The sequence below is a fragment of the Saccostrea echinata genome, unplaced genomic scaffold, assembly GCF_033153115.1.
Source record: "Saccostrea echinata isolate AGI-Se365-2 ecotype Australia unplaced genomic scaffold, CSIRO_AGI_Sech_v1 ptg000043l, whole genome shotgun sequence".
Taxonomy (NCBI): Eukaryota; Metazoa; Mollusca; class Bivalvia; order Ostreida; family Ostreidae; genus Saccostrea; species Saccostrea echinata.
In genome coordinates, this window is record NW_026889792.1 from 1234587 (window position 1) to 1257186 (window position 22600).

The following is a 22600-nucleotide window of genomic DNA, read 5'->3' on the forward strand; positions in this document are numbered from 1 at the left end:
CATGCGTTCCTGGGAACACTCTAGTTCTGTAAGAAATCAGCAAAGATAATTAAGCAGAGATTTTTGATGAAATGGGTTTTTTTTAACCTTTTTTTATAACGCTGACTATATATACATGTATGGTCTGCGTTATAAAACATGATGTGATAGGGTAACGTAATGCACCTTGTACACGTACTCAAAGATGCCGACGTTTTTCAATATCGAAATTGGACATAAAACATATATACAATAAAATTTGAAGCCAGCGAGTTAAAAGTAATAAATTACAACTATATGGAAACGAAATGAAAAAAAAACATGTGTAAACTTGTCAAGTTGGAAACACTCAGAATGGGTATTGTTGGTATCATACAGACTGTGTCATGGCCTTGACTCAAGTTCAACGTCACTAAGAACAAGATGCTTTTACTGGATGTGTGGTCTGAAAGAACATGTGTTAACTTGTCAAGTCGGTAACACAGATAGGTTTGCGTCATAACCAGAGTGTGTCATGGCTTGACGCAAGGTCATCTGGGCAAGTTCAAGGTCACGAAATAGAAAGTGTACATTATTTTATTGTCTTTCTACTGGCGAAGCATTGCAAGTTGATAGTCCCTTAAAAGATTATTCATCATCTTAGAATATGGCATGACCTTGACTCAAGGTCACTGCTCCAACGGAAGACCTATTCGTTGCTCTGCAACGAGCTCGGCTCTAGTTTTTTTTATAATTTTGACCGCTGAATATATATAGTCCGTCAGTGCACCCTTTAAAAAAGAAATAGGGCACAATTAAGTGCCTATACATCCAAATCTAATCTATCCACATTAATAGATACAACTTTAACATGTGCTGAAATTTGCATCATGTATATAACAGTATAATACAGGTGCGTAGGATGCATATACGATTTCAATTCGGGGGGGGGGGGGCAATATTAACAGATTAACCGATCGACATGCAAACAAAAAATCCAACAACAAAAAAAAATCATCAGATAATTTTTGTTTGAGTTAAAGAGTATATACATGGACAAGATTGTGATGGGGCACAACTTTAAGTCTAAGCTTTGTTCAATATTGTCGTATAAAAGTATTAAATTACTAATAAGAACGATTTGTAAACAATTCCCGATTTATGTAATCTATGATACAAAATTAATTAGAAATAACGTATTCATCAAATTCTCTCTCAAATAAAAAAACGTCAAAGCTTGAAGGTATTTAAAGATATATATAACAAGAGCTAGTACTTGTTATGAAATGATTCATGATTATGCAACAGTCATGTGAGTGTAGCGTAAGAATACGAAAACTTGTGAAGTCATTTTTTTTACTCTCTCATAGAAAGTTTAAATGTTGAAAAACAAAACAAAAACAAAATAAATGAATAACTTAAGATAAAGAAGGACGCATTTTGCTTTATTATTACGCTAACATGATTATATTATGATCGAACTATTTTTTTCATAAGTATCAAGGGAGATAATTGCAATAAACAACAAAGATGGCGACCGCTGTGGAGAGGAAGCGACACTCGCGGTGTCTTTTTGCTTTTACGTTGTTGGTTTACTTTGAATTGTCACTGGAAATTGACGGTAAAACTACACAGAAAAAGACGCCATATTTAGATTCAGAGCGACTGAAATCAAAATTTGATACCCGAACATTTGTGATTGATTCGGAACTTTTCAGAAGTGAAAATGAATTTGATGCTTATAAGAGTGTTCCAGCAGATCTCAAACTGCGATCCAAAAGGGATGCAGCATCACCAAAGAGTCATTCACCTAGTGCAGTTTCTGTAAGCATACTTAGAAAAAGATGATTATGAAAATAAACACTTCTGTGTTGGTTACAGAATCATTAATGTAAATAACAGAGTCTGCATCTTTTTATAGATCTATCAGCTGTTTATCGATCTGCAATTGGTAATGGTGTCAAAATGATATGGGACAAATGCACTTTCTCGGTGTACTGCATTAATTTTTATAAATGCAACTAAGTGACTGTTGTACGAAATCGCCATGATCATGATGATGCTTGCAGAGTTTTAATGTATGATAACGACAAATTTCACTCTCTAATGGCGTAATGCACTTTTTTGCAGGTAGTCTTTTTCTTCCATATTCACATGATTTAAATATTTATTGCTCCTTCTATAACAGCAGTCTAGCTTTAAATGACTAAGTTTTAAATGTCGGTCTGTTGCACATAGAACTTCCTGGTTAATGTATATATGTTATGGAATCATGCTTGCATGTATCTATGTTTATGCCCCCAGTGGGACCATGATTGGCAAATAAATCTATTCTATTCTGTATAACAAAGATTATGAAAAAAAAAAACCCATAAATGTTTTTCCCTGCAAAATCAGGGATGGAACAGTCACATTAGGTAATCACAAAGTAAACAAATGGCTTATCCGAATGCATTGTAAATTTTCATTGTACATTGTATGTACCTTGTGTAGCATTACACTAATGGTTTAAGCAAGCACTTGAGAAGGCCTCAGGCTATAATTGTTTTAGAAAATAAACGGAACTTAAACAATCAAACAACTTGGGGTGTAAAAATTTTGTATAATAATCTAAAAAATGTATTTTTGTTAATAGATTCTTACAAAATACCTGCACTAGTGGCTTGGATGGGGGTCTGTAAGGCAGATTGATATACAGTAAAACTAGGTTATAGCGAAGTTCTGGGGACCTGCAAATTTACTTCGCGATATCCGTAATTCGTTATATCCATATAACGAATTTCTTAAAGTGTACATAGTGACTTCGCAATATACCATATAGATTTTTTTCATTCAAGTATGACTACCAAATGTATTTAGGGAAGTATAACATACAAAATTTACCTTAGAGATTAGAAGTTTTTGGGTGAATTGGGTTTCAAATATACTTTAAAAAGTTATGTAAGTTCAATATTTTAATTAAAAATGTAGATCTTTCAAAATTTGCTCTAAAAGATGTAAAATTTGTTATGAGTAACTTCTAGGGGACACAAAATTAGTTATCTATAACGGTAAATTAGCTATTATTATATCTGATTTTGTAATATCCGCAAAATTTTACAAGGAATTGTTAAGAATTTTGCTGGGGATTGCAAAAAACTTCACTATAATATCCGTAAATTCACCATATCCCTGTTTGTACTAAACATTCAAGTTTTACTGTAGTTTGGTGAAATATGACATTAGGCAATTCTTTCTTAAACATCATTTAGTATATCTGCCAACAAAAACTTCTAATGCTTTACAGTATCAAAATAGATGTGATGTCACAAATTTAACAATTTAACAATTAAAAATTTAGTTAAAAGTAAGGTGAATATGTTCATTAACTTAGCTGTTTTACAAAAGTACAAGAAAACAGCTCGTACATGTGTGGCAGTCTGAGGCAGGTTTGGTCACAGGTGGCAAGATAGCTCAGTAGTGCCAGAGATTCAGGAGGCCTGGGTTTGAATCCTGGTCTGGTCTGTAACATTTTAGCTGATTACATTTGGTGCCATACCCTGGAAGTGATTGAAGGACCTGCCAGAGAAGAGCCTAAGCCTAGGCTGATGTCTTTGGAGGAGAAGACTATTTAAGGAGGGAGAAATGTGGCAGTCAGGCAGGTTCGATTGCCGATTGCCAGATAGCTCAGTTGGTAGAGTGTCGGTGATTCAGTGGACCTGGGTTCAAGTCCTAGTCTGGTCTGCACATTTAATTTTACTCCGAGCTGGTTACTCATGTATATCAAAATTTATATTTAGGCAACCATTTATTATTGGTGAATAACGTTTTATTTGCCTTTTGTTGGTTTCTGTTCAGTTGTTGTCAGTTTCTTATAATTTGAAGTTCATTGAAGTTCACCAAAATCAAATCATTCAATGATGCAATTTCCTTATTTAATGAACTTAACAGAAAACACATTCTGTATTTGGGATTAATTCCACAGGTTGTAATTTTCAAGCTTTTCTCTCCTCTGACACAATCATGGTTTGATGAATTTGCAGAGTTGGTACAAAATACGTGACCTCCCTTGTCTGTTTCCATTTAATCCATAGTATAGCCAGAACGAAGTGTGACCTAGCGTCCATCAGCGTGATGTATTCACTTCATGAACAATACTCAGGGAGGTTTAAATAAAGTTGTTGGATTTGGTTATTAACTTATGAATTAATTGAAACAAGTGCTGTTAAACAGCTTTGATGATAAACGACAAATGACTTTCCTGTATTGTATATAATTAAGATTGTGTACTTGTACACCCCAAATTCTTCTTTCCAAAGCAAAAACCTCTGGATGATGATAAATATGGTGACAATATCATTCTATATCTACAGCAGGTCTAAAACTTATCCAAGTTATCTTAATAAATATTTTTTATAAAATGCCAAATGTCTCTGTCAGCATGGTCAGTAAAACTCAACTAGAGGTACTGTGAGCACTGAGCTCACTAAATGATACCCCCCGCCTCCCATGTGATAATAATGGCAAAGTCCATGTTTTGCTCTGGGAGACCCGAAATAAGTGTCAGATTAAAAAGTAAAATAGGAGGTGCACAATGGCATTATGTAATAAAGAATCTGTGAAAGTATTATTAAATTTTATTCAGTGGTATAGGAGGAGTTGCGGATAAGAGATGGGTACCCTTCAATATTATAGAAAGAATGACGGTGTCCATGTTTTGCTATGGGAAACCCGAAATATGTGTCCGATCAAAAAGTAAAATAGGAGGTCACAATGGCACTATGTAGCAAAGATTCTGTGAAGGTCTCATTAAATTTCATTCAGTGGTGTAAGAGGAGTTGCTGATAAGAGATGGGTACCCCAAAGCGTAACAGATGGACGTACAGACTGAAGGATGGAGGTACAGACGGACGGAAGGACGGACATCCCAATCGCTATATATCCTCCCACTTTTCCAGTGAGGGGTATAATAAAAACTAATATTTGCAATTTCAATCATCTGTTTCATTAGCTACCAAACATTATGACGCTTTGAATCCAGTGACAAGACACACTTTAATTACTTTTCCCTATCTTTCCAGGTGCAGTTAAATGACAGTCATACACAGATGATTGTCCACTGGGCGGGGGCGGGGTCAGATGTCATCATCGCTCTGTCCCGCAGTAGCCATCCTACAAACAGCTCCACTAGTAACTTATTCATGTCTTATGACTATGGGAAAAGCTTCCAGAACATGAAAGAAAAAATTCTAATACCACAAAAGATGACTCCAATCATACATCATTATTATAACAGCAGAGTGTATAATTCACATGTAAGAAAGCAAGATATTTACAAAAATATTAAAATGGATGAATAAGAATTGAATTTTCAAAAAGCAGGTGTATTCTATGCAAATTATAACTCAACACGTCAAGATCTTATTTACTAAGACAAATAAAGTACATGTCTTAGATGAAATATAATATTATGGATATTAGAATCAAAATGTTCCCATTTCAACCCTTAGAAGTGCAAGCATACATGCGTTATGTATCAAAATACATGTATTTTAATTTAATCTGCATTATCTGAACGACGAAATATCCACCCTCTTTGATCTTGTTAAACAGTTGTGACTATAAATAATATCTTTTTTTAAAAATACAGTGATTTGCATTTTATGAAGTGTTGGGTGAATCTAAAAATTGGCTGCTTGCCAATTTTACCTCAATTTACTACATAGTTAACAATTTTTTTTTTCAAGATATTTTACTTAGGTTAAAGCAAATACCTTTTTTTCACCAATATGATAATAAGATAAGTTAGCTGTGCTAATGGTGCACTTAGATGAAGCAGGATACGAAAACACCTGCATGATGTTATCTCATTTTGTGACTTTTAAAGGCAAAATGTTGTCTTTCTTGTGTGCTGCAAATAATATAATGTACCAGAAATATTTCCTCCTATTTTGTACAGATGTGGAATAGTGCACATCAATACATTGTACCCCATAACATATCATGTTAGAATGCATTAAAACAGAGAGAAATTGTACATATACTGTGTGAAATTATTACTTAAAGTTTGTAAAAAATGTACACTACTTAGATTGCCAAAAGTGGATTTTGGTCATTATAAACATGATAAATGTATATATTTCTATTGTTTAAAATTTTGTATCCATTTAAATTATTGTTTGACCTTTTTTTTTTCAGTACATATTTACAGACATTGTACATAATTATATATTCACCACCCTGAATTACGGGCGGACCTTCACATCACATAGTGTGCCATTCAAACCAACAGATCTGAAGCTGCATGCAAGCGATCCTAACCTGGTTCTGGGGATGGACAAGAATGATACCAGTAAAAAGGTAAAAGGAAGGTCAAAGGACAAAAATAATACTTGTATAAAAGATAGATAGAATATTAAAATACCTTGAATGGTTAGTTAATCACCCCTGCATATTTTTCAGCTAGCATTATTGAAAGTGTCAAATGAGCTTGTGTAGCATATGGAAGTGTTTGATAATTGCCTGTTTGTGTGTAGTGTTTAGTCTACAAACTTTCACTTTGTTGACTTCCTCTCCATAACCAATAGGTCAATATCACTGAAATTTGGCATATGATAAGTCCTTGATTAAAGAGGATTCAAATTCAAATCAATGTCTCAACCATGGAGAGAAAATGTTGACAATATTATGATCAAAAAAGTTGTGTTAATTCCTACCTTCATGTTGAACTGCGGGAAAATATTATTAAAATATATTGTATAAATGAGTGAAATTACAATAGAGAAAAGATGGAATTGTTAATATGTGGATAGATTAGAGCTTGTTGATTAAAAGAAAGTCATATCATATAAGCTAATTTAATATGTCATAAAAATGTTGACTTTCATATAGAGTTGATGTTTGAGAAAGTTTTTAGTGATGATTGGCAGAAGAAATCCTTGTTATAATTTTTTTAATGTGTATTTGACCTCCTGATTATGTTTATTACAGCTTTATTTGTCCCAGAATTTTGGATACACATGGAGAATGATTCAGCAGGGAGTTGTGAATTTTGAATGGTGAGTTTTGGTTACTGCAACAATTTTAAAATATAACTTATGATGAAATTTTTAAAGCATAAAAGAAATATTTGTGTGAAGCATATGAATTCAAAGCATTTTAGGCCTACTCAAAATATGATAATAGAAAAAGTTAAATATTTGGTTGTTTTTAATATAGATAAAATGACCTTGTATCAAACATAATAGTTTTAAATTTGAAAGGGTCAATTACTTTCTGAGCTAACTAAACCTCTGTACACATGATTAATGTTTATTCTGCTCATTAGTAGAATTTAGATTTGTTCTGGTGTATAACTGTATCCTAAAACTTGCCTTTCTTTTGACACCAGGGGAGAGGCCCCTTACGATAATGACTCTGTTATTTACGTTGAGCGGGAGGAGCATTATATAGATGGCAGTGGGGGATCTATCCTCAGCAGTGCCGACTTGTTCAGAACCAGGCCAAAAGTGTTACTTTATGGAGGCAAGGACTTCAAAATGGAGGGACCGTACATGTTTGCCACCAAAACACAAGTAATTATTTCGTTGTCAGAAGCATGTTTATTTTGTGAACAATTTCAGCATCACAGAGTATTAAACAAATTTCTCCATGTTAAAATGTCATTGATATTAATTATTACTGTTAATATTTTTTTTAAAGCGCCTTGTATGTATGTTTGCTTGTTTGATAGTGTATTTTTCAAATTTTTAAGTCTTGGGCTTTATAAATAGGTATATATATTGGTCTTTGCAGAGATTGTTTGGAGCACACCAACCAGTAAAGCAGTTCTGGGTATCTTACAAGAGGGGACGTTTTGTCAATGCCCAATTTTCTGAGGGACTTCCAAATTATGTAAGTCTAGTCCATGTTCAATTGGTTATTCTATGACTATTTAATTCTGTTTAAAACAAAAAATAGTTCAGCTACAATGATAAATTGTATATGTAATTGAAAAGAACATTTTAAATACAAGTCTTGTGTTCTATACACTTTGGAATTTTAGGGAACTTAAAAGTTGAGGACAAAAATTATGTATTTGTTGACATGAATATTTAAGTAAATTTTTTCATATACCTGGTTCAGTATAATTTTTTAAATTATCGTATTATCCACTAACATACATTTACATGTCCATTCTATGATGGGAAGACATGAATGCAACAGTACACAATTTTTATTTACAATATGCTTAAAATGCAGAATAGATAATTGAATTAATAAACATGTACATGTATTTCTGGATATGATGCAGGTCCATGTCTAATAAGGAATTTCTGTTGTAGGATTTTTATGTGGCAGATGCCTCAGAAGAGCAGGTGTTTCTAGTGGTCACTCACAATGAAACCACTGGTCAGTCCCACCTCTACATATCAGACATCACTGGAGCCAAGTACTCCAAGACTCTGGACAACATTGTCTACTATAATCCGGAGGGGGCTCATAGGAACAGCTGGCTCAAGTCAGTTTATACTGTATAGGAAAAACTACTACAAAAAATATGTGTACACTGTAGTTTGTTTTTTTTTTTAACTTGGTATACCAATTTAGTACCAAATGATTTGCTTATATGATTATCTTGCCCACTTTAAAATAAGATAGTTCTGAAGTTATCTACTTGATAGAAGATTGATAAGTGTACATAAATTTGGAATTCTATGATTTATACAGTTATTGGTAAAGGAGATTTTGTTTTAATTATTCGAGCTTTTAAATAACTAATTATTAGAGCCTATAAATAACTCTTCCATGACAGGTTGCTTTGTATAAAAAGAAAAAAAACCCTATATTTTTAGGCATTTGTGGTTTTGGAAATGCTTTTATCATTAAAAATATATTCAATTAAAACTTTCAGGTATTTTGCCAAAGAAGCATTTGTGGATTTAACAAAGATCAAAGGTATGAAGGGTGTGTATATTGCCAATCAGCTGACCAAGAACAATAGCTTCCAGAAGGATGACCAGAGGAGTATGATCACTTTTGACAAGGGTGGACAGTGGTCCCTCATCAATCCTCCTCCCTATGACATCAATGGCAACAAGACAAAGAACTGCACCACTTACAGAGTAGGTCAAGGGAATAAGAAAACCAGTAGAATAAGAATTAGTGTCATATGTAGATAACATTCACTGATTTTTTATACTCTTAAGGTATGTCACTCGTCAGCCTTTTAGAAAATTTCAGTCAGAACCTCTTACTTAAAAACTATTTATTACAATTCAATCTTTATAACATATCTAAATAAAACAATGTAAAATGTTAAACATTCAATTAAAAAACTCCTCAAAAATTCACAAAGAAGCAAGATTTATAAGGGACTATTTCTTGTGGCAGAAGGATATTTGGTAGAAAATTCTGCAAATCTACACATTTATTAAATTTGATATCTTGGAACTTTAGCCTCACATACTTTTACTCAGAGAATATTTTCCATTATGATATGCCTGGAATATTAAATATAGGTCTCAATTTATATTTTTATAACAAAATTTACACCTTCGCTCAACAAACATTGCCAAGAAATGAAGATATATTAAGGAAGTCGAGATAAAATTTACACAGTTTTTTGCCTGAAAATCGCATATTTTGACCAATATTTCAAAATTTACATCACTGACCCCAACTTTTTCTTTCATTATTTTAAACTACTCGATACTTTTGACCGATCAGCACTTAAGTCGTAAAAAGTTTGATACAAGAAAATATTCTATTGCCTATTTAGATTTTTAATACCCCAAATATGAGACTTTTTTAGTGCAAAAAGGTCACACAATAATTTACATGCATTTTAAAATTTGCATGATTTGTTCAATGATAAATATTATTCAAACTATATTACGTAAAATTAGATTATGTTTTTTGCCATGGTTACATCTTATAAAATATGATAATGGTTAAAGTGACTAACCAGAGTTACAATTTAAGTGAAAAAAGGTCAACTTAATTGTACCGTAGCTCAGTTAGATGCACACTGACCCCCCATTTTCTCTGCGATTTTGAGTCATACTATATGAGTACTTATCCAAAATATACTTCTCAAAAAATCCTTGATATAACAAATTTCATGAGTGACATACCTTAAAGGGAAATATCATGATTGTGCTGTAGATATGCTGAGCTGGTACTTTTGTTATTGCAAGTTCATAAAGGTTGGAAAGTTTTGAACATAGATCAGTTATTTGATGGTATAACTAAGATTTACTTGCATCATCTCACACATTCTTTGTTCCTGGGAGAGGTTTTCAGGAACTTTCTCAAATATACAGTAACTGAGAGAATTATGACCAATTTCAGAAGGATAACTGTTCCTCACTGCATGTGACCCAAGAGTTCAGTCGACTTTATCCAGGAGCTAGGAATATTCCCATTTTATCCCGAGAATCGGCACCTGGCATTGTCTTAGCAACAGGGGTCATAGGGACAAGGTTAAAGAACCAGCCTGATGTGTATGTGTCGTCCAGTGCAGGATATCAGTGGAAGCCAGTAAGTTATATCACAGAAGGACTTCATAAATAATAAGTACAGTGTACATGTTAACAGAATATTTTTGCTAGCTCTTAAATCTATTCCATAATTGCATGTTATTCACTGCAAATGAAACAGATTGATGTGAACCACCGGACTGACCGGAGTTTCTAATGAAAAATTTAATGAGAAATTCTCTTTCTTTAAAAAATTGGCACAAATTATTTGAACATTATCAATATAGCATGAAATGATTACAAAGTATATATTTCTTTAGGCATTGAAAGGGAATTACTTCTATGCTATGGGAGATCATGGAGGACTTCTTGTAGCTGTTCCACAGTTTCAGAACACCAGAGAGTTGTTGTAAGTTAGATTAAAAAACAAAAAAGGAAAAAAAAGAGACTGAGTAAATTTTTGGGGTGGACTATAAGTTTTTAATGCATGGATTGTTGAAGCTGATATTAAATGAAAAGACAAATTTAATCATAGGAAATGTTGAAACATAAACCAAGGTCATTTGAACATGTTACGTGAATTGTCAATGTAATTCTTTTAGAGAGTTTCAAATGCATATTTTGAAATGTTCCCTGCTAGAAAATTTTACTCCAGTTAATATAGGATTTTAACTCAATTTTTATGCCCCTGGATTGAAAGATCCCAGGGGTATATTGCTTTTGTTCTGTCTGTCTGTTGTCAACTTTAACCTAGCTCATAGCTATTGTGCTGTCAAGGGTAAGGCTTTAATATTTGACATGAGTGTTCATTATGACAAGACCTTTCCACTGATACAGAAATTTTTGATCATGTGACCTCAACTGTGATCTTTGACCTACATTTGAAAAACTTTAACATTGGCCATAACTATTGCTCTGTAGTCTACGTCCCACTCCAGAATTTTGTTACCACCTGGGGCATAGTGTTCACAAACACAACAGACAGACAGACAGGACAAAAACAATATACTCCCGGGATCTTTCGATCCGGGGCATAAAAATATTCAAAAAGTAATGCTTAGACACTGACAAGTAGAACTAATAAAATACATGTAAATCCTTCCTATCTCCTCAACTGACTGAAAAGAGATACATTATTCAACAACTTTAACCAGCCTCCATTTTGTTTACTTTGGATAGAGTCTGGTTAATTCGGACCCTGATCAGTTTTACCATGGAATAAAGCTCCTAACCTATAATACCGGTACTTCGACTAGTATCGTGATTATCTTGCAGTTATACAACTTACTGCCGCTCTTTTTTGATTAAATCAAGAAAGCTCTAACTAAAATCTTTATTTTTGGGGCATAACATATATAGTCAAACCTCGTTATCTGAAACTCAATGGGATGGAGAAAAAACTTGGAGATATCCGAGGATTCGAGATATCTGGAGTAAAATTCTCAAAGAATAAGGGGTTCGGACTTCCAAATCACTTTGACATGTCCGTGGTATTCGAGATATCATTGTTCAAGATATCGAAGTTCAACTGTATTGTTTACTCTAGTGACAACTGAATGATTTGAACAATGAGTATGCTGGAAGTACAATGGTCACACTTAAAAAAGTAAGTTATCTTATTCAGAATGTTTGGACTTCCAAAAATAACAATTACCAGAAAGAAATGTTTGAATTTCTTATTAGAAGAGTGGGCTTAGTGGAAAATATCCATAAAAATGTAACACAAGAGAACTAGCATCTAAATTTTATCAACATGGTGCACTGAATATTTAGCAAGATATTTCATTACAACTTCTTTCTTATATGTCCCTTAAAAATCTACAGTGATGGATTTCTTAGTATATTCAACAGCACGTTGCCCCCAGCTAGTTGACATTTCCTACTGCCAACACGAAAGAGGTCATTAAATTTAGTAATGGTGAATTAAGTATTGTGATACATATACTTTGTTTAAAATATTTTGATTTTATATTTAATTCAAAAGGAACGTTTTTCATGTTTGAAGCCAAGGTAGCCTTTAAGGCTTATAATTTTTTTTATATATAAAATATTTAAGGAAGCCATATTTTATTGAATAGTAATTTTTTCCACATTCTTAATACACTGTGTATTATTTCATATTTAATGTGAATTTTTTTTTCAAGATCCTTGGTTATGTTTTAAGGTTATTCTTAGGACTTTGTAGAAATTCCTCGAATTTCCTTTTGTAGATGCAGGATTTTGTATTGTAGATTTTCTTGTAGATATTTTTTGTATGTTGTAAGTAGTCCACTGATTTACTTTCGTAGATATTCTTACGATGAAGGAGAGACCTGGAACACCTACACTTTCCATAATGAGACCATCAGAGTCTATGGTGTACTAACAGAACCAGGGGAGGCAACTGCTATTTTTTCTATTTTTGGATCTCACTTGGGCATCCACAAATGGCTCATCATTCAAGTGGATATGGGGAAGGTCTTCAGTAAGTCTGAAGTGCAATGTAAATTCTACCAGAATGATAAAGTGTAAATATGCAAAAATGCATGTTATCATTGTAAATTCATTTGAAAATATATAATACATGTACATGTACACATTGAAATATGAGTTTTACAGACTGTATTTTACAAACTAGAAATGAGAAGACTTTAAAAATTTATTCAGGATACACTTGTAAGAAGGATGACTACAAGATGTGGTCTTTCACTGACAATCCTCCATTTGCTGGCTGTATCCTTGGTAAAAAGCTGGTTATTGAGAGGCGTATAGCTCATGCCTACTGCTATAATGGACGGGATTATGATAGAACAATTGTAGAGAAAAACTGTTCCTGTACCAGGGAAGATTATGAATGGTCAGTTAATATTTTCTACACAAATTTTATCATGGCAATGATGTAGCCTTTTTATGTAGAACTAAAGAAAGAAATTTATCATTATTCTGTTTTCATTTGTATTTTTAGATCTTCATCATTAGGTTTTATGAAATGTCAAACATATTTGTTTAATTTTTATTACAGTGCCTTTGGTTTTCATTTGGAAGAAAGCTTGTTCAATTTCAATCAGAAGTGTATAGAGGACAGTGACCCAGACATTAATATACATAAGCCTCCCAAAAACTGTCCTCCTGGGACATTTTATCCATACTCTCGGGGCTACCAGAAAATTCCAGGGGACACTTGTCAGTACGGTGAAGACTACCGATATGACCCCCTCATGTATTCCTGTCCTGTAGCAGGTAAGACTACAGATACGACCCCCTCATGTATTCCTGTCCCAGCAGGTAAGACTACCGATATGACCCCCTCATGTATTCCTGTCCGTTAGCAGGTAAGACTACAGATACGACCCCCTCATGTATTCCTGTCCCATGGCAGGTAAGACTACCGATATGACCCCCTCATGTATTCCTGTCCCATGGCAGGTAAGACTACAGATACCACCCCCTCATGTATTCCTGTCCTGTAGCAGGTAAGACTACAGAAATGACCCCCTCATGTATTCCTCTCCCATGGCAGGTAAGACTACAGATACAACCCCCTCATGTATTCCTGTCCTGTAACAGGTAAGACTACCAAATGACCCCCTCATGTATGCCTGTCCCAGCAGGTAAGACTACAGATACGACCCCCTCATGTATTCCTGTCCTGTGACAGGTAAGACTACAGATATGACCCCCTCATGTATTCCTGTCCCAGCAGGTAAGACTACAGATACAACCCCCTCATGTATTCCTGTCCTGTGACAGGTAAGACTACAGATACGACCCCCTCATGTATTCCTGTCCTGTGGCAAGTAAGACTACAGATGTGACCCCACCATGTACATGTATTCCTGTCCCGTGGCATGGGAGAAAGCAGTCTGAATGTAAATCAGCCTCACCCTACACTGAGCTATTCTTATCACAGTCTGTTCTTTGTAGGCATGTCTAACTCTAGTATATTATTTATTGTCCCCCGCTTTCACTGAAAGTGGGGGATATTAATTTGGGTCTGTCTGTCCGTCCGTCCGTCCGTCTGTATTTCTGTCTGTCTGTAACACTTTCGTTTCCGCGCGATATCTCGAGAACCCTTTGAGCTTTCGCAATGAAATTTTGCATAGCAACTCCCTATCGCCTAAAGAAGAACTGTATTGATTTTGAGGTCAAAAGGTCGAAGGTCAAGGTCATAACTTCATATATTCTGTCTGTTTTAACACTTTCGTTTCCGCGCGATATCTCGCGAATTCTTTGAGCTTTTGTAATGAAATTTTACATGACAACTCCCTGTGGCCTATGGAAGACCTCTATAGATTTTGAGGTCAAAGTTCAAGGTCATAAATTCATAAATTCCGTCTGTGTGTAACACTTTTGTTTCCGGGCCATAACTCAAGAAGCTTTTGAGCTTTTGCAATGAAATTTTATACCATAACTCCCTATAGCCTCTCTCGACCCTCTCGAAGTGTCCCATCCCTAGACAGAAAATGATAAATGTCCTACGGACCCGGTTTAACGATAGAATGCGTTTCGTGTATTGTCCATGTAGCAGAAGAAAATACGGGAGATAACTCTAACTCAGTTCATTTACTATGAAAAATCCCGAGTGTTCCAAATGTCAACATGGTGTGTAAATTTGAAACGAGTAAAAAACGTCGGTGAAAAAGTGTTGAATTCTTCCATAATATGGATTAAATTTTTAGATGAAAGGTATTTACAGTCTCAAAAAGGTTTGTTATGATTAATTTGACTGTTATTTTCAATGCAACTTCATTAATTTTCTCCAAAATCGTTTCGGAGCGATTCTGCAATTTTCTGCTACATTACGGGTATATGGGGGGGGGGGGGGGCATTCTAACTGTGGTGAGGGTCATCCCTCTTTGATAATTAATCAATGTAAATAATGTATTTGAAAGCTTAATGAATAAGAGAATTATGCAAGATAATTTATTGTATAATAAAAAAATAGTTTCATAGTTTAAATGACTTGGAAATAATAGAAAAATAAAAAATGAGACAAAAATAACTTATCTTCTTAAATGTTCTTCAAAGGCCAAGAGAGGCCATTGTGAGAAGTAATAATATGGGGTTAAATAATAGACATTTTGTTAATAGTCTGCATGGGAATAGTGATAAAAGGGGGGGGGGGGGATAGATACTAGACCAATTATTTTGTTGATGCTAATCGTACTATTTTTCTTGCTTTTGGGCAACAAAGCTTCATTTTTCACTTTATGGATCCTCTAAATTGTTGTATTGTACTCAGGTGACCGTTAAGGCCCTTGGGCCTCTTGTATTATTATCCTTATGGGATTCATTTGATCCAGAGTCTTATATATGCAGAGGAGTATGTGTGAAATTTCATGAAAATTTTCCTGAAAACAACAGGGTTGTGGATTGTCAGATCAATATGCATTCATTTATTATTCACTCCATGGCTTTGGAGCCAGTTTCAAGACAAAAAATAAAAAAAATACCTATCTTTTTTTTTTTTTTTTTTTTAATAGAGGTGCCTGAATTTCTGATCTATGTGTCAAGTCGCAATGTACATCGAGTTCTGCTGGGGGATAACAGAGAGGAAGTAATTTACACAGCCACTGGCATGAACAATGTCCTTGCAGCCGAGTTTGATCTCCATAGCAACTGCATGTTTGTCAGTCTAACTAAGGAAATACAGGTTAGACAAAAATATATTGGCTTTTTTATTATGCCCCCGGATCGAAAGATCCCGGGGGTATATTGTTTTTGTCCTGTCTGTCTGATTGTCTGTTTATCTGTTTGTCTGTCTGTCTGTTGTCAACTTTAACCTTGCCCATAACTTTTGATTGGTTGGAGCTATGACTTTCATATTTCACATGTGTATTCCCTGTGACAAGACCTTTCTTTGGGTACCATCATATTTGACCTTTTGACCTTGACCTTGGAGTTTGACCCACTTTTGCAAAATTTTATGAGACTTTAACCTTGGCCATAACTTCTGAACAGTTGGTGCTTGGGGTTTCAAACTTCACATGTGTATTCCTTGTGACAAGGCCTTCCTTTGGATACCAACAACTTTGACCTTTTGACCTTGACCTTGGAGTTTGACCTACTTTTGAAAAACTTTAACCTTGGCCATAACTTTTGAACGGTTAGAGTTAGGGCTTTCATACTTCACATATGTAATTCTTGTGACAAGACCTTCCTTTGGATACCAACCACTTTGACCTTTTGACCTTGACCCTGGAGTTTGACCCACTTTTGCAAAATTTCATGAGACTTTAACCTTGGCCATAACTTTTGAATGGTTAGAGCTAGGGCTTTCATACTTCACATATGTAATTCTTGTGACAAGACCTTCCTTTGGATACCAACCACTTTGACCTTTAGACCTTGACCTAGGAGTTTGACCTACTTTTGAAAAACTTTAACCTTGACCATAACTTTTGAATGGTTGGTGCTAGGGCTTTCATACTTCACATATGTAATCCTTGTGACATCACCTTCCTTTGGATACCAACCACTTTGACCTTTTGACCTTGACCTAGGAGTTTGACCTACTTTTGAAAAACTTTAACCTTGACCATAACTTTTGAATGGTTGGTGCTAGGGCTTTCATACTTCACATATGTAATCCTTGTGACATCACCTTCCTTTGGATACCAACCACTTTGACCTTTTGACCTTGACCTAGGAGTTTGACCTACTTTTGAAAAACTTTAACCTTGACCATAACTTTTGAATGGTTGGTGCTAGGGCTTTCATACTTCACATATGTAATCCTTGTGACATCACCTTCCTTTGAATACCAACCACTTTGACCCTTTGACCTTGACATAGGAGTTTGACCTAGTTTTAAAAAACTTTAACCTTGGCCATAATTTTTGAATGGTTGGTGATAGGGCTTTCATACTTCACATATGTAATCCTTGTGACAAGACCTTCCTTTGGATACCAACCACTTTGACCCTTTGACCTTGACCTAGGAGTTTGACCTACTTTCGAAAAACTTTAACCTTGGCCATAACTTTTGAATGGTTGGTGCTAGGGCTTTCATACTTTACATATGTAATCCTTGTGACAAGACCTTCCTTTGGATACCAACAACTTTGACCTTGACTTTGATGTTTTACTTACTTTCGCAGCTACGTTAAGGCCGTCCGAAGGCTTAATGTGTATTAGATCTATACTATTTTATTTTAAGATATGTTTTGATTTTAATTTGTAATCTATGTATACATACATAGTAAAGTTGCAAAGAGAGTTGAATAAGGTATTATAAAAAAGCATTTTTGTGATGTCTCATGACTGTGTTGATCACGTGACAGACACTTATACATTTTCTTAAATGTTGCACAAAAATCGCATCGGCACAAGTGAAAAACAAAATTATTGTGAACGGCTTGTTACATAAATCAATTAAACATATTTTTGGGTATATATAAAGTGCTGGGGGAAAGTCTGAATTTTATTTCGTAAGAGAATATTTCACAAGAAATTCAACTTACCCACATACAACGGGTCATTTTCCACTCTTCATCGCAATTTATACAAAATGGGATAAATTACATACAATCCCCCAGCAAAATTCAGTTAGAGGACATATTTCTCTAGTAGATTCACACAGAATATCTTCAATTAATCCTTATTATTCACTTGTGCCAGTCCAATGTATATAGAATTTATAAATTCTAACTCTGTCTACGGACGTTTAAGGGGGAGCATTTCACATTCTTTTTTGTAATTATTTTAATACGTACATGTAAGACAAGAAGAAGGAATAACGATATTATACTGCAAATATTCACCATCATAACAGCTTTAGAACAAAAATCCAGACACATGATTTAAACATCTGAATCAATGTAAAAAAAATTCTACATGTGATGTGAAAGGAATGTAAAAGTTATGACACTTTCCCCGTCATGTCTGCTCAAATTTGCAGAGACTTGACGTCATATGCCATTATGACGTCATATCTAGATAGTTCAGAGAAGTTACTACGGCTGGTACACTGTGACATTCTTCGGACAGCCTTATCCTAGCAGCGTTTAAAAAACTTTAACCTTCGCCATAACTTTTGAACAGTTGCAGCTAGGGCTTTCAAATTTAACATTTTTTATCTTTTGTCCTGGATTTTGACTTGCATTTGAGAAACTTTAACCTTCACCATAAGCTGCCATACGGGGGCATCAGTGTTTCACAAACACGTCTAGTTTTTTGTAAAATTGTATATACATTCACGTGTGACTGTATAGCCTGTTTAAATTATTTTTTATTATGAACAGTCGGTCACTATACATGTATCAATGATATTAATGATCCTTATTTTACATCTTATTAATTGAAATATATTACACATTTATCTTTACAGAAAGTCTGTTTTGGAGAAAATACAACAAATACAGCGACAGCTATGCCAGTCATAAGCAAGAACCTTGGTAACGTGGAGGCTTTAGCATTTGATTGGACAAGTAAGAATTTGTACTGGATTGATTCTGCATTGCGAAAACTAGAAGTGGCCCGAGAGGATGGCAGGTACAGGAAGGAGCTGTTTAACGCAACTTACCTGGACAGGCCGAGGGCAATGGTCTTGGATCCAAGATTTGGGTACTAAAGAAAACTACTTTCTTATTGTGTATTAAAGATTAAAAAGTATTCTCTGCTGAATAGAAAGTCTCCTTTGAATAACAAATTGTTGCTTTTAGTTTTTCTTTGTTGATTTCAAGTTTACTGCATGTATCCTTCAATTTCTTCTGTGCAACGTAATTACACTGTATATCATCTGATTTAAATTTTCAATGTCCTTGAAATTAACTTCTAGATACATGTACTGGACAGACTGGTCAGCTTCAAACCCCAGAATTGTCCGTGCTTGGATGGATGGTTCGCACAACCAAACCATTGTCACCAGTCCGAATGTCCACTGGCCAAATGGTATAACCATTGACTACCGTTCAGACAAGATATTCTGGACCGATGCATACAGATATGGTGTATACTATGCAGATTCTGATGGGAGAAATCCACATACAGTAAAATCTGGATATTACTACACTCCACACCCATATAGCATTGGAGTGTTCAAGGTTTGACATCTGTGGTTTCAGGCTTGAATGAAAAAATATGATTGAGAATAATATTTAATTCATTATCATGATGTTGAAAATATATCATTGTTTTCTACATTAATATCAAAATATTTTAATCGTATATTTTATATTATTGTGATAGTTCTTTGATTGGTAACTATAATAAAACATTTCGTATCTTTAGAACAATTTATACTGGACTGATTGGACAAAGAAAGCTGTGCTGACCATAAACAAAAACAGTGGGCTGGGCTTTAAGCCGATAATTAGCAATATAAATCGTGTGAGGGACCTAAAAGTCTACTCCAGCACATCTCAAAGCTGTAAGATATACAAACATTATTACCACTGAAGCTATTGACAAAGAGCATACAACTGTATAAGGCTTTTTAGCTCACCTGAGCTGAAAGCTCAAGTGAGCTTTTCTGATCACATAGTCTGTAGTCCGTCTGTCCGTCTATCTGTTCGTCCGTCCATCTGTAAACTTTTCACATTTTCGACTTCTTCTCCAGAACCACTTGGCCAATTTCAACCAAACTTGCCACAAAGCATCCTTGGGTGAAGGGGATTCAAGTTTGTTCAAATGAAGAGCCACACCCTCATTCAAAGGAAGATAATTCAGAAATAGTGAAAATTTGTGGCATATTTTGAAAATCTTCTTCTCAAGAACCACTGGCCCAAAAATGTTGAAACTTATAGGAATCCTTTGTTATATAGTGTAGATTCAATTTTGTTCAAATCATGACCCCTGGGGGTAGGGTGGGGCCACAATATGGGGTCAAAGTTTTACATAGGAATATATACTAGGAAAAAACTTGAAAAATCTTCTTCTCAAGAACAGCAAAGCCATGATTTGTCATATTGATATGGAAGCATCCTCAGGTATTGTAGATTCAAGTTTGTTCAAATCATGACCTCCAGGGAAAGGGTGGGGTCACAAAGGGGGATCAAAGAATTACATCAGAAAAAAATCTTTAAAAATCTTCTTCTCAAGAACAGCAAAGCCATGATTTGTCATATTGATATGTAAGCATCCTCAGGTAGTGTAGATTCAAGTTTGTTTTAATCATGACCCCCCGGGGTAGGGTGGGGCCACAAGGGGGGATCAAAAGTTTTACATAGGAATATGTACTAGGAAAAAACTTGAAAAATCTTCTTCTCAAGAACAGCAAAGCCATATTTAGTCATATTGATATGGAAGCATTCTCAGGTATTGTAGATTCAAGTTTGTTCAAATCATGACCCCCGGGGGTAGGGTGGGGTCAAAATGGGAGATCAAAGTTTTACATAGGAATATAAAGGAAAAAATATATGAAAAAATCTTTTAAAATCTTCTGCTCAAGAACAGCAAAGCTATTTGTTATATTGATATGGAAGGATCCTCAGGTAGTTTAAAATTCAAGTCCCCCCCCCAACTTCTTTTAAACTTTTCAATACTGAATTGATTTGTGCTCTTCCTAGCCATTGTGCTCAGGTGAGCGATGTGGCCCATGGGCCTCTTGTTTGTTTAGAAAATTTAAAACAAGTTATGAAGTTAGTGAAGTTACTACAAGACATGTCTCTTGTGACTAGGTCAATCCTGTCTCATATCTAGTAAAGTTTTATGTAAATATAAACGTTTTGTTGTAGCCTCCTCCCCCTGTAGTCATGGTAATGGAGCCTGCACCCAGCTGTGTCTGCCTCGCCCTCAATTCAATGAAACAGGTGTGAAGGTTTCCAAACAGAACCGTACCTGTGCCTGTAACGGAACCTCCTTCAAGATCCCCACAACATCAGGATCCTCAGAACACTGCAACTGTGGGGAGAAAGACATGAAAATTAATGGAGTCTGTATGCCCTCGAATCGGTCTTCAGGTAACAAATATGCTCACTCCATGGTTACCTGAAGATTAACTTAATTTTTTACTGTCATTATATAATTCATTTTAGAACTTTTAAAAATTGCTTTGCTGATGTGTAACATTATCATTTCATAATTATAGGTTGAAAGTACCTGTATTCAATACATTCTAGTGAAATGTTGCATGCATATATTGCATGCGTTATATGTAATTTGCTCTGTTAATCACTCTAAACAAAATATATTGTAGTGTCTAACTGCTCACACTCCCACTTTACCTGCGGTAACGGTCGATGTATTCCGTCTACCTGGCTCTGTGACCGTGACGATGACTGCCATGATGGATCAGATGAATTTGACTGTCGTATGTAGAAACTGTTACGTTTTATATAGATTCACATATAACTGAATAGTCCTCTAAAATTGACAATTATAACAGTCAGTGTTTCTTTGAACTGTCAAATCAAGAGTGGTTGAATATGTAAATATTAACTTTGATTGTGGCATTAGTGTTAAGTCAAATATTTAAATCCATTGAATCTTTCTTTGAAGCTTACTTGGAGTGCACGGCAGGTAATTTCCAATGTAAAGCCGGGGGAAATTGTATCCCTCAGCGCTGGCGTTGTGACCATGACCATGACTGTGAAGACGGGAGTGATGAAATGAATTGTGGTAAGTTCTGATGTTGTGTGATTAAGAACCGTGTCAGAAATGATATGATGTAAATGTTTCAAAATTGTACATGCATCTTATAATGGACTCATAAGGACTTATAATCAACAAAGCCTTTTTCTACTATCCCATCATGCCTGTATGCCAGCTAGGTCAGTGTAAAACTAGCTAAAGGAACTTTGCACGATATGTAAGCATTTCCTGAACATGCTTAAGATTTAAAATTTCCATATTCATTAGGAGAAAGTGAAAAGCCAATGGACTTAATAAATTATTTGATTTTTGATTGTTAATTTGAAAATTTTCACTTTACAGCTTAACCCTCAGTACAGAGTTTACATCTAATTTTGCTGTAAATATTTACTTTTTAGACCCCTCCACCTGAAAAAAGACACAAGATATTTGTATGATAAATCTTCATTTTGCAGCTTTCCCTACCTGTAATTATAGTAATATTTTCAGTTTTGCCTTTATATTGTATACAGGATATACCACAGTATTTTCACCTCTCATTATTTCCTCTCATTATTTTCACCCAGTCATACCTGCAAATGATTTTACCTTGTTTTAAATTTACCCAGACACAGTGTTTTAAAAGAGATAACTAGTCCTGATTGAATTCACCGAGTTTTAAATTCACCCACTTGCTGGGGGGGGGGGGGGGG

At 34.9% G+C, this 22600-nt stretch overlaps 1 protein-coding gene across 1 annotated transcript in view; it reads left to right on the plus strand.

The window, feature by feature from the left end:
• The first annotated feature begins 1480 nt into the window (after positions 1-1480).
• LOC133201321 (sortilin-related receptor-like) overlaps positions 1481-22600 on the plus strand; it is a 45508-nt gene continuing 24388 nt past the window's right edge. Inside the window, exons 1-20 of the mRNA XM_061337121.1 lie at positions 1481-1782; positions 5019-5252; positions 6136-6297; positions 6928-6995; positions 7328-7511; positions 7732-7830; positions 8262-8437; positions 8831-9041; positions 10270-10458; positions 10718-10806; positions 12686-12861; positions 13044-13233; positions 13399-13616; positions 15860-16029; positions 18706-18941; positions 19156-19420; positions 19608-19746; positions 21053-21277; positions 21514-21627; positions 21816-21935. Coding sequence (XP_061193105.1) covers positions 1489-1782; positions 5019-5252; positions 6136-6297; positions 6928-6995; positions 7328-7511; positions 7732-7830; positions 8262-8437; positions 8831-9041; positions 10270-10458; positions 10718-10806; positions 12686-12861; positions 13044-13233; positions 13399-13616; positions 15860-16029; positions 18706-18941; positions 19156-19420; positions 19608-19746; positions 21053-21277; positions 21514-21627; positions 21816-21935 — 3559 coding nt within the window. The 5' untranslated portion in view covers positions 1481-1488. The remainder of the gene's footprint in view (positions 1783-5018; positions 5253-6135; positions 6298-6927; positions 6996-7327; positions 7512-7731; positions 7831-8261; positions 8438-8830; positions 9042-10269; positions 10459-10717; positions 10807-12685; positions 12862-13043; positions 13234-13398; positions 13617-15859; positions 16030-18705; positions 18942-19155; positions 19421-19607; positions 19747-21052; positions 21278-21513; positions 21628-21815; positions 21936-22600) is intronic.